Source organism: Alosa sapidissima, chromosome 1 (genome assembly GCF_018492685.1).
Source record: "Alosa sapidissima isolate fAloSap1 chromosome 1, fAloSap1.pri, whole genome shotgun sequence".
Taxonomy (NCBI): domain Eukaryota; kingdom Metazoa; phylum Chordata; class Actinopteri; order Clupeiformes; family Clupeidae; genus Alosa; species Alosa sapidissima.
Genome location: NC_055957.1, coordinates 25,499,560 through 25,515,689, shown reverse-complemented (window position 1 = coordinate 25,515,689; position 16,130 = coordinate 25,499,560). Strand labels below are relative to the sequence as shown.

General features: G+C 42.4%; 3 protein-coding genes across 5 annotated transcripts in view; 1 reads left to right on the top strand and 2 right to left on the bottom strand.

Annotated features, from left to right (window-relative positions):
- The window catches only part of cntf (ciliary neurotrophic factor), a 4,314-nt gene extending 204 nt beyond the window's left edge, over positions 1–4,110 (bottom strand). Inside the window, exons 1-3 of the mRNA XM_042097246.1 lie at positions 3,691–4,110; positions 2,047–2,367; positions 1–358 (exon numbers count right to left, since the gene is read on the bottom strand). The exon at positions 1–358 is cut by the window's left edge and continues 204 nt beyond it. Coding sequence (XP_041953180.1) covers positions 182–358; positions 2,047–2,367; positions 3,691–3,807 — 615 coding nt within the window. The 5' untranslated portion in view covers positions 3,808–4,110 and the 3' untranslated portion in view covers positions 1–181. The remainder of the gene's footprint in view (positions 359–2,046; positions 2,368–3,690) is intronic.
- An 813-nt stretch (positions 4,111–4,923) lies between these two features.
- On the top strand, positions 4,924–7,142 carry si:ch211-113e8.11. The gene is made up of 2 exons (XM_042097213.1): positions 4,924–5,251; positions 5,412–7,142. The coding sequence occupies exons 1-2, from the start codon at positions 5,178–5,180 to the stop codon at positions 6,106–6,108; spliced, it is 771 nt and encodes a 256-aa protein (XP_041953147.1). The 5' UTR covers positions 4,924–5,177; the 3' UTR covers positions 6,109–7,142.
- Positions 7,143–7,611: 469 nt separating this feature from the next.
- Positions 7,612–14,438, bottom strand: si:ch211-113e8.10 (E3 ubiquitin-protein ligase ZFP91). Of its 3 annotated transcripts, none has more exons than XM_042097059.1 (12): positions 13,646–14,437; positions 12,937–12,971; positions 12,714–12,830; positions 12,559–12,598; positions 12,199–12,309; positions 11,865–11,951; positions 11,604–11,759; positions 10,615–10,665; positions 10,294–10,372; positions 10,028–10,142; positions 9,475–9,574; positions 7,612–9,240 (listed from the first exon to the last, which is right to left on the bottom strand). In XM_042097059.1, exons 1-12 carry the CDS (start codon positions 14,056–14,058, stop codon positions 8,160–8,162), a joined length of 2,385 nt encoding a protein of 794 aa, XP_041952993.1. In that variant the 5' UTR covers positions 14,059–14,437; the 3' UTR covers positions 7,612–8,159. The 3 variants fall into 3 exon arrangements, with proteins under 3 accessions (XP_041952993.1, XP_041953008.1, XP_041953000.1); XM_042097074.1 differs by having other exon boundaries at positions 12,937–12,966; positions 13,646–14,017; XM_042097066.1 differs by lacking the exon at positions 11,865–11,951 and having other exon boundaries at positions 13,646–14,438.
- Positions 14,439–16,130: the final 1,692 nt, after the last annotated feature.

The following is a 16,130-nucleotide window of genomic DNA, read 5'->3' as shown; positions in this document are numbered from 1 at the left end:
GTAAAGCGATGTAACAGGTTTTCAAAGTTCAAAGTTCACAGCCTTAGGCGTTTCAGCCCATACTTTTTCTGGCAGTATTTCCCTGCATCCCCATCTTCGGCTTTGAGTGAGGATCTACTCCTTGTCTTTCTGTCCTCTCTCTCCCTCTCTCTCTCTGCCTTCTATGGATCTTTCAAGATGTTCATCTACGTCCTACTCTCTTCCCCTTCCTTCTATTTCTTGCCATCTTCCTTGTCTCATTTACAGCCTCCACAGGAGCCATAGGGAGCGTTTCAGAGGCCATATTGGTCCAGTAAACCACATCTTGAATGATCCGATAGATCCACACCTTCAAAGCAAACAAGCCTCCATCTGGCTCCTGTTGTAAAGAGAGAAAAATAGAAAAAGAGAGAACTCAGATTCTCTTTTGGGTGATACTTAACTACAACATTAAAACAATTTGTAAAAATAAATGCGTAAATGACTCTACATAATACTGTAATATATACTGTATGTTCAGGTCACTTCACTATTACATTTTTTTCAAACATTAGTTAAATTGTTGCATTACTTCAAACATCACTGCCCCCTAGAGGCAAACTAGGAAGGATCAAAGTAATGGCATAAGACACAATTCTTTGATCAAAATCCTGTTCATCTAAAGCACTCATCAGGTTTCAGATTTCAGTTTACTGACTCATTGTCCCAATAACCCATTGACTGTATATATGCAACAACCACTCCAGAAACATATTGAAATAACTGAAAAATTGATGGCCAAGTCAAATACACAATAGGTAATACCAGCTATATCATGAGCAAGGGGGGCATAATTTAGCTTACATCTTTCTTTTACAGTTTTTATCAGTCGCTTTGGTGCTTTTCTCAGATCAGAATGAAAATTCTGATAACTATTAATTCAACCTCCACAACATTTAGTAATTTGTGCACATCATAGCAATTTCTCCTTCCTCTGAACAAATTGCAAATGCTTTTGAACATGTATCAGTTGCTTTGTCATGTCAGTCAAAATGAACTATACTTATGGATGCTGAATAGTCGTTCCCAATACAACTAATAGTCTTCATTTCATTGCTTGAGTCATTACATACAAAATTGGTGAACTAGTTATCAAATTCTGTCACAATGCTGTAGAATTGCAAAGAGCATATACAGTAAAACTGTGAAACGTACATATTCAGTGTCTTGTACTCAATTACTCCCCTAACTACAGCAATTTGTAACTTTACTGTAATTTTCAAATGGCTGTATAGTGCTGTCTTGAGCAATTTTAGGTAGTGTCACCGAGTTCTGACCTTTTTTTGCATGGGAAAACACAGAGAGCCTAAACTGTCGTAATGAAAACATGACAAAGCCATTTGACTATATTGTTCATAAACGATGGTGTCAAGACTTCTCATTTTGATGACACTGGCAGTTTCATTGACATAAATACTTGCTTTTGAGGAATGGACTATCCATTTTGAGCAAGTGATGTGCTTTTGCAAGTTATCCACTAGGTTTTGCAATTTGCACTAATTGTTTTGAGAAATGCACTGCTGTGCAAATGTTAATAGTGATGTGAAAAAAGCACCAAAGCGACTGAGAAAAACTGTAAATAAACCACTTGAGTGAACTGACAACTCATTATCTGTTGATATGTATCGAAACGTTATTATGGGTCATCATGGTGCCATGCTGAAATAGGCATGCCATGAATAGGTTAATTATTTAACGTAACAGGCTAGAATTTCTATTATTATTATTGCTATTACTTTAACATAACTCTACAATATTATATAATCAGGTAAACTGCACAGCTAGCATTTATAGCTAAATAATTCATTTATCTATTTTCCTTTCATAAGTAGCCTAATGTGTGAGTGTAAGTATGTCCAGGTATGTAAATGATTTGACAGTGTCATTTATTCAATTACTACAACAGTGTTATTCATTAAATTACTATAACAATGTATAAAGTTGCTTTCTATTTATCCAATTCTACAAAAAAATCAGTAGATAAAGCAGGTAACATGATGCATTACTGCCACCAAATAATTGCCCTACCACTGTCCTCTCCTGCCCTGTCCCCACAGTTGCAGTAGCACCTCCATCCAGTAGGAGGCTCTTGGTGCTCTGCAACAGGTGCCCCAGCCTCTCCTTGACCACTTTACGCTGGCTCAGGTACTCAGTGTTCTCTTTGTCCCCTGGCAGCCCCAGCTCTGTATCCTCCAGAACTATGGCACGATCCAGAAGACCCTGGCATTGCCCAAGGGCTGTGTGAACGAGCCACACCCTCTCGCCTGCAGGAAGTTGGGGTGCCGGCCGAGGCACAGATACGAGATGGTCACCAGAGACAGCAGTCTGCGGAAAGCTCTCCCTTTCTTTCTGGAGACACAGTTGAAGGGAAATAAGACAACGACTTAGCGGGGAGAACTTCAACAAACAAAAGTCAGAAATCATGTTAAATGGCCATTTTGGTGGCATTGTGAAACACACAATTATGAAGAAATGGGGCATGTGGATGGCATCCTGAAGAGGGTTCTAGTGTCTGAAGTGATCTGTGATGGAAAACCAGTGGAAAAAGAAGCTGTAGCCGTGAATGAATTACATGAGACAGGATCAGTCAGCAGAAAGGCTATGAGGAGGGGGAGGGAGAGGCTGGCATGTGTGTGCATGTGTGGAGCGAGAAGAGCAGAGGGAGAGAGAGAGAGAGAGAGAGAGAGAGTTTGGTAGTGTTGTCTGCTCTGTGCTGCTCTCAAGTTTACAGACAATTCACCTCAGTAACCTTAACAATAAAGAGCACAGACAGTGAAGTGGCCTGCAGACAAAAAAGTTGTCACCTATTAAAACAACATCTAGCTTTCCATTTCTCCATCATATAAAATAGGAAGTAGCTAGTATTTAAAAAAATCCCAAGCGCATGATGAAGGTAAACTGAGTTTTTGATACGCCAGTTGAACTACTATAACTCCTGACTATGCTGGAAGGGGCCTTCAATTATTCTAATCCCCCAATCAAACGTTCAAGTTTGTTAATTCAGTCATTAATTTTAATGTAGCCTACATCTCATTTAGGCCTACATCACAGGATACACCAGTGGCCAGTAACATGAGCTAGAGTGACATCACAGAATGTTCTTGCCTGAAGCAGTGAGGCTGCTTTAGCCACCTGGATGGGAGGTGAACCAATGAAAGAACTCATTCTAGGAGGATCAGAAGTAATTTAAAATCATACTGGGAAACCATTACCGTACAATCTCCACTGCCCAGCTTCAGTAGGATATTAATGTGGTCTGCAAATCCACAGCCTACAAAGGGTTTGCGAAATTCACATGTGAACAACAATTGTCATACTTAAAAGGTTACATTCCAAGCCGCTCCCTCGCAGCAGCCTTTACAAGCACCAACATTGCCCCTCAGGTGACGGATCGAAGTGGGAGTCAAGGATGTGTGACATCCTAAGACAGCAAATTCTTTAAATGCACAGTAAATTCTTTACATTTTACACACTCAAGTGCAATGCATCTCCAAAGTGTCCTGACCATCTTCTTTTTCCTACTGACCCTCTTCAATGACTTCATTCATTTCATAAGCATACATGGTTGACTAACATGACGCAAGAAGCAGTCATAGTGGAAAGAGGTAAACATTGCGAATAAAAGTTAATTATGCAGCACTAGTTAGGCTGGCCTGCTCACTAGTTACTCACATAGAGGTCTAGCAGTCGGACACTTTCGGTATACAACAGCCGGGCAAGCTGAACAGTCTTCACTGTTGCCCTGTAGCCCCCTTTGAGCTGTCTGCCGTTCGCTCCTGTCCCAGCCATAGATAGCGGAGAACTCCACAAGTCGGGCGACGCGGACACGGACTTTCAGTTCTTCTTCGCCTAATGTTCCACAGGGCAACTAATCAGTCTTCTCATTAATATCCGCAACGTCTTCAACCAAAGCTTAAACTCTCTCTCTGTAGGTGTCAAACTAAAACGTAGGTTAAATAAACGATCTGATTTGTAGTCCTCTCGGTAAATGCATCACCAGTGGAATATCCTTCAAACTTTCGGTAAGCTAATCATACTAAATGCTGCCCCCTGTTATTAAATTCCAACCTTCACTCTCCTCCCCCTTTTAGGCTACTCGAGGTGTATGGAATTTAACGGGATGCAAGCGTGGACTGGGAGGAGTCACAGTGAACATAGGAAACACTTAAGTGTTCTAATTGAATAACATGGGATCATCTACTGAGAATTAAGGAAATGTTGATCTATAACGCTGAAGATCTCAAAGTTCCCGGTCTGATGTGTAGGTTAGGCCTACAATAAAATACAACATGATACATTGATGACGATGATACAATATATTTAAAAACGTATGGCCTAAACAAAAATAACATAGGCCATAAAAGGAAACTCAGGAAATCCCCTGGTCACAAGAGGAGTGTGACAAATTACTGATGTTTTCTTCACCTGTGCCCCTCTGCAACCGTGTAGCCTAGGTCTAGGCCTAGGCAGTTTTCACATAGCCTAGCCCTAGACCAGTAGCCTAGGCTAGTCTAGGCATTATAATTTTGATGCTAGGTTTCTGCAGTCACTTGATTTCCAGTAAGTCACTTTATGCGTCATTCACAAACTGTAGCCTTCAAAATATAGTAACAGACAAACGTGTAGGCAAGTTCAGTGTTTAATTAACAACCCATGCATGACATCATGGTCTTCGTGAACAATTCAGAGGTCACATGCTGAGCCTATTTGGCCTTAGATCCCATTTTTAAACCAAGCCTACCTATTGTTGAAGTTGTCTTAACCTGTCTTTCGAGAATCTTCAAAGAAAAGGTCAGACATGTTCAAACTAGTGATATTTTGCTTCCAGCTTTATATTTCTTGCAATACCACTCCGACGCAGGCGAGGGCAGATGTGTGCCCGTTAGCAGAGAAGATGAGATGAGATCGCCGCCATCTTGGCTCATAACAGAAGCGACAGAGAATGTCTAATAAGGGGCTCTGGAAGCGATTTACAATCTCATTCTTTTCCAATTGAAAGTTTAAGATTTTGTAGAGTAGCCTATCCTGCTGCAAATTGACTGACGCGTATCTTCTGTAAAACATAATGTGTATTTAATGTTCCCACCATCAGATAGCAAGCCTCCGGAGATTTTTTGTTAACCGGTAGCACACTAACAAGCTCTTGCTTGTCAACAAACATGAACTCTCTCGTTTGTTATGGAGTGTCATCTGATTCTGATAGTGACAGTGATGTGAAAAAATGCGATCAAGAGTAAGTTATTAAATCTTCTCACTAAAATTAACTATTGCAACGACATCTGCAGAGTAGGCTATAGCCTATGGTCAACTTCACAGTGCTTTGCGGATTCATGTAAATATATGTTTAGCTTTGCTAACATTTTTTGATTATGTCTGCTTATTTAAAATGCCAGGGCGGAGAAGGCGAGAAAGGGTTGCAACTTTCTACTGGAATCCGGCTCAGCGTCCAGCGATTCTGAACGCGAATGTGATGATGAGAAGGAGAAGGAGCAGGAGCAGAAATATGATGGTCGGACTAAGCCTCATGCACCCATTCAGGGACATGTACCCGAGAAGCCCATTCCTCCTGCCTTATCAACCCTGAAAGCCAACAAGCTGCCGCCTCCACCTCTTGGGGCGAGTGGTCTGGTGGGCAGTAGTGTTTTTACTAATCCGTTTAAGGAACAGGCTGATGAGCGCCTGAATGTACTGCAGAAGCATGTACCACTTACACTGCAGGCTAGACCTGCACAGATTGGTGGTAAGAAAATGTGCATATCTTATAGGAAGGATGGACGATGCCGCTTTGGGAGCCGCTGTAAGTTTGCCCATGACAGTGATCTCCAAAACTCAGTCACCCCAGACAGCATGGTGGCACCTGATGAGGGTCCAGAAACCGGTTCAGACCAGGCCAGCCCAACTCGGGCACCATCACAGACCCATGACTGTCAGACCCCCTTGCTCCAAACACAGGGGCAAGAAGGAGATGGGTCAGACGAGGGCCGCATAAAGAAGAGGAGAGTCGGCCTCAGCCAAACACTCATCCCCCCAAAACGGGCACTAAAACAGTATGACATACAGAGGCAAAAGGACAGAGCCACTCCTTTCTGAGAGGACTGCATGTATTTGTGTTGTGTGTGTGTGTTTGGTGATCTCAGAGGCTTAGTCTGTATGTGAAACTGTCAATTCTGACTTTTCTTCATTTTCAACACACAGTAATAACTTACGTTATGGTTAAGGGCACAGAATTCACTCCGTACAAGATGGGGGGGGGGGAGCTTACTAACATTTAAGCCTGTATTAGACAGACATGTGAAATATGTTATTTGTATAATAAATTATATATTATAAATACTTTACATGTCATTACAAACGATTCACTCCTGTGTGTTATGCGCTAAAGCCATAACTTTACAAATATAATACAAGTTCCCCAGAAAAAAATGTACAAAAAAATGTTTGTACATACCTAAGCCTTTTAGTGGTGCAACCAGCTAAGAAACCTTTGATGGTCCTGTGAACTCAAGTGTGTTTGAGACAGGCTAGTCCATATAAGATGTATTTTCATCACGCATTTACCATAACAAGCCTGTAATGGAATACAAACGACAAAAAACAAAACGTATGTGTTAAGACCAGTGATGTTAAGTCCATTTGAAGTGGCTATTCAGTATTCAGGGATGTTCCTTTGAGTGTGATCTCACAACCATTGGCTTTCAGGAACATGCAGGTCATTGAGGTGTTTTGGTGGCATGTTAGATGTTCATAGATATTAAACCTTGATATTAAAATATGCTGTAGTATTAACCAAATTAAATTCATAATAGTCATTCAGACAGTCAAGACCACAGAGGCCTTTAAGGCAGTCGGTCACTGTTTTATTGTGTTCATTTTGTTGCAACGGTATAAGCCACTGTCAAATGGCCATATGCGCTATCTACTATCATGTGGAAAGATGAATGGGAATAGCATGTTTGAAGATATTTGTGCATGGAAACTGTTAATCCCATAATGGCCTATGCCATCTGCTTGCTGTTGTATGTTGGTTATTGCTGCTTGGCATTGACCAGAGGAGTATACTACAAAACAAGAGAAGTGGTATGTTGCTTTGAAAGTACATTAAAAGTCGGCAAGCACAGGCTAAACGTTTGTTGCTATTTCCTCTTTGCTTGCCATTTTATTTACAGTTGAAAGCTAACAATTGGCCATTTTTACACAGCAAGAAAAAAACATCCGCCTGGAACTTTCACCTCAAATTTGAACGCACTTCAGGTTTTATGCTCAGCATACCACTAACATCACTTCATGGTATACCCTGTTGTAGTTGTCCCAGTGGGCTTAGCAGCTTGGCACAAGTTGGCTGATCACATGTTGGCCTGAAGCAACAAGGGCAACCTTTCCTTAACCCATTCTATTGTCCCTAACAACTTACTTCCTTCTTTCTCTATTCTGTTTCGAATCGTTTTTTAAGATGCTGTAGGTGAGATGAGAAGCTTAAATTTAAAAATGCTGAACAACTCGATCATTTTTAAACAAATGTCTTTTCCGTACAAATGTTATGGAGCCGGCTAAATACTATCGGATCTGAGTATTACAACTAAAGACAAAATGATATTCTATTGCAGCTTTTATTTCATTCTGATGTGGTTAATAATAAATATGTTCTTTTTGTGCCTTCTGATGTGATTATAGCAAATAAGTACACAGTAATCCACAGGTGTGAAGTAACAAACTGTCAGAATGAAAAAAGGATACATGGCAGATGTCTGTGGACTTCCATATTTTATATTGAAAATCCAGATACCCAGTGTCTTTCACTCAACTAAGCACACACAATATTGTGATGGTTATAGAGGACTAAAACGGTTTATGTACAAAAAACAATGACAACTTAAGCACAAATTTCCCTGATACAGACAGTTCTAAAAACCTACCAAATGTTACGCTGATTACATAGAAGATATTTGTGATCCTATAGGGTTTTGTGTCAAGGGTACAGTAAGGGGAAGGACTATCATCTTCATTTTGGTCGGAATGTCACATCAGGCAAACAATTCTGACCAAATCCCACTGCATCTTTAGTGAGTTTGTTGGTTAAATATTTGCATGACAGAATTCCGTACTTATCTCATCTTTCTCTAGACATCATTCATAGCGGTTATCTATATGAGTCCATGTTGTACCTGACCTTCCGATCCATGGGTCAAAACTGGACCTCCCCCTTCACTGCCCCTTTCCCAAACCCCTCCAATGTCCCCGGTTTCCCCATTCTCACCTCCTTCCCACACCACACCTGTGTCGCCCGGCTCTTGACCGGGGGAAGGATTGGAGGGAGGAGGGGAGGAAGAAGGGGGTGCAGCATCGTGGCTAAACCCCAAAGTCTCCCGGCAGTCAGTGGGGTCCTCCTGCACTACTTGGGTGAGGAGGGTGGGATTGGGAGGGTGGCCTGGGTCTGGGGTCCTCTGAAGGGCTTGACTCTGCTGCTGCTGGGGCACTGCCTGGAGGGTAAGCTGCTGTTGCGGGGTGGCCGAGAGCAAGGGGAGCTGCTGAATGTGCGCCTGCTGCTGCTGCACGGAAACACCGTGCGCCACTGGCTGGAAGGTCATGTGCAGTATCTGCGTCTGCATCTGCGGGCTGTAGGCTTGCAGGGTGATCTGCTGTGGCTGCTGCTTCGGCTGGGCCACCAGCGTCTGGCCCGAGTGCAGAGTCAGCTGGTGGATCTGGGCAGCCTGCGAGACAGCCGGCGCCACCGCGGACACAAACTGAAGGGGCATCTGCAGCGCATGGGTGGGCTGTGGAGCGTGAGACGGCTGGTGCTCCTGAGCGACGCCGACGTCCCCGTCGTCCTCTGCGGCCGTCTGCAGGGCAAGGGTGACTGGCACCTGCATGGTGTGGAGGGTATGGGTGTCCTCGCCCACCACCAGCACTTGCTGGGTCTCAGGCTGCTGCTGCTGCTGCTGCTGCTGCTGCTGCTGCTGCTCCACGACTGACACTGGGTTGGAGGACGATGCCTCCAGCAGAGCTCCAGGGGTGGTGATGAGGGCCCCAGCGTTTGCTGCCAGCGCCTCAGCTATCAACACCTCCGGGTGGCTTTTGGCCTTGTGGGCCACAACACTGTCCTTCTTCTCAAACTTCTTGCCACAGATGCCACAGGAGAACTGGTAGAAAGCGTCCGCATCATGCTTCTTCATGTGCCAGTTCAGAGATGCCTTCTGGCGACATGTGAAGCCACAGATTTCACACCTGAGACAGAGAGTGAGGGATGTAGGAGTGGGAGAGAAAAGGAAGTGAAAAAGTGTAATTGCAAAAGGAAGATGTCTGGCAATCTGTTGGACGGATTTCATTTTTTGTACAGATATTTTCTTTTCTTTAGAAATTAAGAAGGTCATGGACATATTACAATAACAGCTTATAATAAACACCTATAAGGCAGCTGTTTGTTATGAAGTTATGCATGTGTGTTTGCGTCATACTCACTGTAAGGGCTTCTCCCCAGTATGAATCATGCGATGCACAGCGAGGTTGTGTGAGCTCTTGAAAGCACGAGCACAGAACTCGCAGATGTAGTCTCTCTGATCTGTGACACAATACAGAATGCTCAAATTGACAAAGTGCTACCCCCACAGTAACATTTGTGAATGTATGTACATCTTGTCTTGAGATTTAAGATTATTTTAAAGCAACACCAAAGAACTTTCCCTCTGTCGCACGTACGCTATTTGTTTATCCAGCACTGGCTTTGCAAATAACGATATCCACAAACAAGGAGTCTGACCCCCCCCCCCCCCCCCCCCCAAACCTGGACCTTTAATGCGCAGTCGACCCCCCTGATTGTCATAGTGTAATTCAAACTCTGACTTGAGCAACATATGAACAGGGCCACGCAGACTTCATTTCTACATTCATATCTGCATCAAGTTGACCAGTTGTGCAAATGTATTCCAAATGATGGAACTCAGCCCTTCAAGGCTGCATGTCTAGGCCTCTCTCATTCATGCGTGAGATCCAGGAATTCTCCAGTGCACTGTACCTGTATGGTGCTTGGCATGACGCAGAAGCTGTTTCTGCAACCGGAACAGCCTACCACATGAGGGATGAGGACACACATACTTTTTCTTCAGCAAGTGCTGATACTTAATATGGTGCTGAGAAGAGAAGAGAGAGTGGGAGACAGAGGAAAAAATATATGAGCGCCACCAAGGAAAACACCAACAAACCATCACAAAACAAACAAAAAAAAGCGACAATTAAGTCAGAATAGCTTCATGTCTAATTGCGGTGGTTCCTATGGCAAACCTGAAGATAGCGAGGGTGAGCCAGCACCGTCCCGCACCCCTCCATCTCACAGCGTACATACTGAACTGGTGGCTTCTTCCTGTGTGGGTACAAACAGATGAGAGGCAACGTCAATCACTGAGGTGCCACACCCCCAAAAAATACATGTTGAAGAGGTTTGAATCGAGACAGCAATCAGACACCGTGGGTTTAATAGATGACCACTTCAGACTGTGTGGGCTTTAGTTTTCCTCTTTTTCGGAAACCAATTAGTGCTCTCGAAATGGATTTTCCAACATATTGTCTTTTAAACAGGTGGGAGAGGGATGGGAACAACTTTACCTTCTTTTTGGAAGCCGAGGACTTTTGTCATCCTTTCGCCGCCTACCCCTCCTGAATGGAGAAGTTGGATTATTATAATTGACCGCTCAGTGGACTGACTACATCATACCAAGATAATTCTGAACATGACGTGACCTGAAAGTTCTCATTTTTGTGTTATAATTTAACATGTCTGTGAGGGATATGCCTCATGAATTTGAGAGCTTCGCAAGACACAAAACAAGGCTCTACAGATTTACTACTTCAAACAATGCACTGACCATTCTGTTCCAAAAATGGAAATTTGCCTTCACTTAAAACCAGTGTGTCTCCTCCAGTGCCATCCATTAGCAGAAATGTTTGATAACCGAGTGGCTCATGAATCTTTATTGGCTTTAGATTAACAGCAGTTCAACAGAGTCTAAACTTAAAGCAGTATGAAGCAGATTATTACTGTTTTAAAGGTAAATTTTTGTAGGCGTCTAGTTTATAGAGCATCCCTAAATATTATGGTTTTGTGTGAACAATATTAACAAACTACATTAACAAACAAACTTTTGATTCTCTAAACTGTATGAATTGCTTTAAAACCATGATGTTCCCCAATATAATGTCTAGATAAATCAGTTAACAGATAGCTAGCTTTCAGTATTCCCTATGTGTAGTGTGTAGTTGGTGGTGTTTGCAAGCCTGAGGCAGGCATGATGTCTGTTTGCTAGCTTTAAACATAACTCTATATTGCCTCTTCAACTGTGCCAATAAAGCCAAGAGCCTCTACTTGACTATAAAAGATGGGATTATTGGGGATGGGGGTGTAATTGCATGTTTAATGTATTTTAAATATAACAATATAGAATCTGTGAGGTGAAATTGCCTGAGGCCCGTACTACATTGCATACACCTACATCTGACCGTTCATGTTTAAGTGTTTACAAAAGCTTGCAACATGTAATAATAGCGGTCTTAGCACTAAACCACTAAATAATGTGTCTAGCAGATTTCAAACTCACTTCCTGGGTGGCTCTGCAACCTCTCCAAACTCATTTTCCTGCTTCACATCTCCACTTTCTCCACCCTCTGTCTTGATCTCGGGTTCCTTGGGTGGAGCCTTTTCTTTTTTCTCCTTATTTCGGGAGGGGGGCTTGCGCCTTGGCTTGTGAGGGTCCCTGACGTGTGAAGCAGATAGATGAGAAAGGTTGCAATCATGTAAATGTTGAAAGTGTGCTCACAGACACTGCATTTGCATGTGCATACAGTCACATACAGAGTACCTCTCAGCCTTAGGGTCATAGCTCTGATCATTTAGGTCATCTCTGAATGGTACATCTTCATCACTGCTTAACCCCTCCTCTCCCCCACTGTAAAGAAACCAGACATGTACTTTCTGTTACAGCTGGGCATCAGAAGAAAGCGCACATGTCTGTCCCTTTTTATCCATTGCAAAATATCCTTCTCAGTTTGCCCTGAGCACCATGGATCAATTACACCATCCAAAGCATCCCATTTATGTACAGATGCATAAAAAAGAGTTACATACTTAAAAAATTCAAGTAGGATCTGATGGATGAGAATGGGATCTCTAGTTTCTCTGAGATGGTCTCATACCTTTGAGGCTGAGGGTGAAGGTTCTGGTCTTGTGAGTCCGCTTGAAGTGAGATTTCCTCTTCTTCCTCAGGTTGTGCTTTCTCAGAACCATCCTCATTCTCCTTCTTTTCCCTGCATAGACCAGTGAAGACAGTCACCGGGGTAAAATCATGGCAGCTACAAATTTAAAGCCAAACAACTCCATGTTACTTGTGTGCATTGTGTTTGCCTGACCCTGTGGCTCAGACCTACTTCTGCCCAAACTTGAACTCACAAGTTCTCTTCAAATTTCTTGAGGCGTCAACGTTCATTACTTAACAATTATACTGCACAGCTATCGTTACATGTGTGTGCATGTATATACACAAAGGAGTCACTTACTTTCCTACGGCTCTCCTCCCAGCAGTCTTGTCTGTCACAACTAAACAAACAAAGACTGTCAATGAAATGCGTACAACTTCTTTAAATCCAAATATATGCATACTAACATAACGAGTAGACGTTAGCCTTAAAACACACATTTAATCAAAACTTACCACAGGATGCATCAGTGTCTGGCTCACTTTTGCAGACCATCCTGGGTGACCCACCAGATTGCCGAGTGGATGGTGTCTTGGATCGGCCCTGGGCCTGACTTCGCCTTGAGCGTGGGGCTAAAAACAAATATCACAATAGAAATTAGTAAAAAAAAAAAGTCCAGAAGTCCACATAGGCCTATATGTTTAATGTGAATGATGGAAGTGATAGAAATATACTTACCTCGAGTAACTGCAGAATCCCTTTTATTATCTACACTACAGTAAAAATGAAAGGCAGAAGAAGAGAGGAGCAGAAGGGAGGGGGGGGGGGGGTTCTGTGATTAGCTGAATAGAAATACCAATGCATTATTGACACATCTTATTGATGATTATTACAAGCAAGATATTTGAGGGAATCGTGCACAGCCAATCGTGCACCTCAGGAACAGCTCAAATGAAATGGGTGATTTAAGTGATTTAACAGTTGAAATTATACCCTGCCAGTTGGCTATGTAGGCTTACTTGGTCACAACTTTCCATGGTAGACTTTTGTAGACTTCTACAAAACGTGTCATATCATATCTCTGGATACAAAGGCGGCCCCATTGCTTTTGTGGCCCCATGTCTTGTACCTATAACTTTGCCCAACCTAGGATGGATGTACACACCTACTCATTTGCTCAAGTTTATAACCCTCCCATCTTAAAGGAATTGTGCGGTGGGGTATTACCGTCGGACGCAACTCATCGAAGAGGTGGACCATGCAAATTAGAGGTCAGGCAGGCTGAATTAAGTAATGTTACATGAAAACGGCACTATCTGGCAATTGAAAACCAATTAACTATCTGATACAAATTTCGTGAGACAATCAAATGTTCCATAAAACAACTCACATCCTAACGCTAACTTTGCATCTCCTCTGACTATATAGTAAATAAAACTATTGTTACCCTGTAGCTGGCCTGGAATGATCCGCTGTCTCACTGACCACCTCTGTGGCGCTGGCAGCTGCAGTGTTTCTTCGCCGCCGAGGATTTGCAGGTTTTCTCCGTCGATTGGAATCGGCATCGCAGCCAGGCTCTTCCGTATCCTCACAAGCTTCGTTAAGCCGCCAAGCCGGTACTGCTCGAGTTGAACGATCCCGTAAAACCCGACCTGACGTAGGGGTGCTCGATGCAGCGCCATTCCTATTTGGCGAGTTAGAAACCTCGGTCTTTGAGCGATATGCTCCGCGTCCTCTCAATGCCCTCCGCGGGGTGGACACTGCACCCTGTGACGGGGATGTTTGCGCGGCCTCCTCACTAGCAATTGCTAGCTGTCTTTCCTCTTTGTTGCCGATTATTTCGGACATTGGCGGTTCCATAACCGCGAATATATTATAATGATTCCTACCTTTAATCCAGAAGAGTTAATTATAATTTCTTGATTTGAGAAGGCTGAAAGGCTTAATGTAAAATAAAATAACAGTTTGATTGTTTGAGGCCCTAATCCGATTGGCAAACATGTTTCACTGAGGGCTTCAGCCTCTGTTGAAAATCAGATGCATATATTTATTTAACATTTACTCAAAACTTAGTTAATAGCTATGATAACTATGCAAAATCCATTTTTAAAGAACCCGACACTATTTTTATGTTCTTAAAGCTATAGCAAACCACACTATTTGCACGCCCATATACCGTCGTCTTCCAGTGCGCTTTGTTGCGTCTCCTTTAAGCAAAAATAAAGCAAGGCTGACCTCATGAGCAACACCCATGCAGCACCAGCAGGGGAGAGCAGATGTAAGGGATAGGCTATATAAGATCTGTATCGAGTAATTGCCATGCCACCAGCCTATCCAAATTACATACAGTCAGTTTTCCAGCGCAGGATATAACATACAGATTAAAACTTGATGTTCATGTGCGTGTTTTAATCATGGTTCCATTCAGTTGATTAATTGAAATAAAGGGGAGTTTTGTTTCATCGTCATATCAATCACATCACATGTCATTTATTAAATGTGTTGTATTGCATAATACAAATAAAGCTTATTATAATATTTAAAACGAGTAAATAGCCTCTTTAGGCGCCTCCTCCAGATGAACATCTTTCCAAACTAGTCAAATTCTGTTTTAGAAATTTTAAAAAGACAGGACTTTGATTGGTCAGTGTCTCATATAGCCTGTAACATCCTATTAGTCATCTAGAGTAGTCGACAGAAGCCATTTTTTATGTTGAGGATGACATTTGAATGTCCTTCATTATGGACATGAAGCGACGTTGTGCAGCCTGTTACTGTCTTACCATATGTGACCACAAAGAGGCAGTATTGTTCAGTTGCTCTCAGAGCCGTATACGGCTGGTTGCTCTGGTTGCCTCGGTTTTTTAAGCAGGTAGCCTACTGTAATGAAAACTAAAAAAGAAAAGGAGTAGCCAAAGTAGTCAAATTATGTATTTAATTTCCATTTCATGCAGCTGAAACAGGCTACACCATAGCACCTGCATCCAGCATTTAATTATGTTTAGCACCTGTATGTTTGATGGCCAATAATAATAATAATAATAATAATAATAATAATAATAATAAAACGTCATTGATCAGTCATTCTGTTCCCACAAAAATGATCAACTTCTGTGACACATCCTGATGGATAACAGACCAGAAACACTTTAGGCTAAGGAGTATAGACTGTCAGTGACTGGAGTGGGGGCTAAAAGTAGGCTACAATACCACGATTCAGTGATATGCTTCCTCAGTTTTGAAGTCACAGTTTGGTTAATTTTCGGTAGAGTAAAGGGCCATTCACACCAAGAACCGTAACTATATTAATAATGGCCAAAAATATCAAATGACGACGTCCACGCATGAACTATAACTATAACGACATGAAGAACGAAATCCTTGGGGATCAACTTTCAGAGCGATTTTGAGAATGATAAAAAGTTGACAGCCAATCAGAATCCATCAGATTTTAGCCATCACATTCATCAACACAAAGAGAGACTTTTCTTATCAGTACTGCTAAAGTACTGCTAGCCTAAAGTTCACCGACAATAATGCTGACTCACATAACATCACATAAGCAGGAATAGTATTTTGAAAAGGTGTCAAATTATTTCTTGCGTTAATTTACTGAACATGTTTGTGTGTTAACACAAATTTGAAACATGGTCCACACACAATAAGGCCTACTGTTGATGAAGTCTGCATTTGTGTGTGTGTGTTTATGTGTCTTTGTGTGTGCCTGTGTGAGTGTATTTATGTGTGTGTGCCTGCGTGTGCGTGTCTTTATGTGTATGTGTGTGTGTGTGTTTGCGTGCATTGGTGTGTGCATGCGTGTGTGTATGTGTGTGTGTGTGTGCACATGTGGCTGTGTGTTTATGTGTGTGTGTGTGTGTGTGTGTGTGTGTGTGTGTGTCATGGCTTTTGTCTCAGTATAGTACATTTCAACA

Bases quoted from the DNA above. Each gene is read 5' to 3' on its own strand.
- si:ch211-113e8.11 (XM_042097213.1), top strand. From the start codon at position 5,178: ATGAACTCTCTCGTTTGTTATGGAGTGTCATCTGATTCTGATAGTGAC. The intron at 5,252-5,411 runs GTAAGTTATTAA...TTAAAATGCCAG, and splicing joins GTGAAAAAATGCGATCAAGA to GGCGGAGAAGGCGAGAAAGG.
- si:ch211-113e8.10 (XM_042097059.1), bottom strand. From the start codon at position 14,058: ATGGAACCGCCAATGTCCGAAATAATCGGCAACAAAGAGGAAAGACAG. The intron at 12,310-12,558 runs GTAAGTGACTCC...TGGTCTATGCAG, and splicing joins GGGAGGAGAGCCGTAGGAAA to GGAAAAGAAGGAGAATGAGG. The intron at 11,760-11,864 runs GTACTCTGTATG...TTCACACGTCAG, and splicing joins TATGACCCTAAGGCTGAGAG to GGACCCTCACAAGCCAAGGC.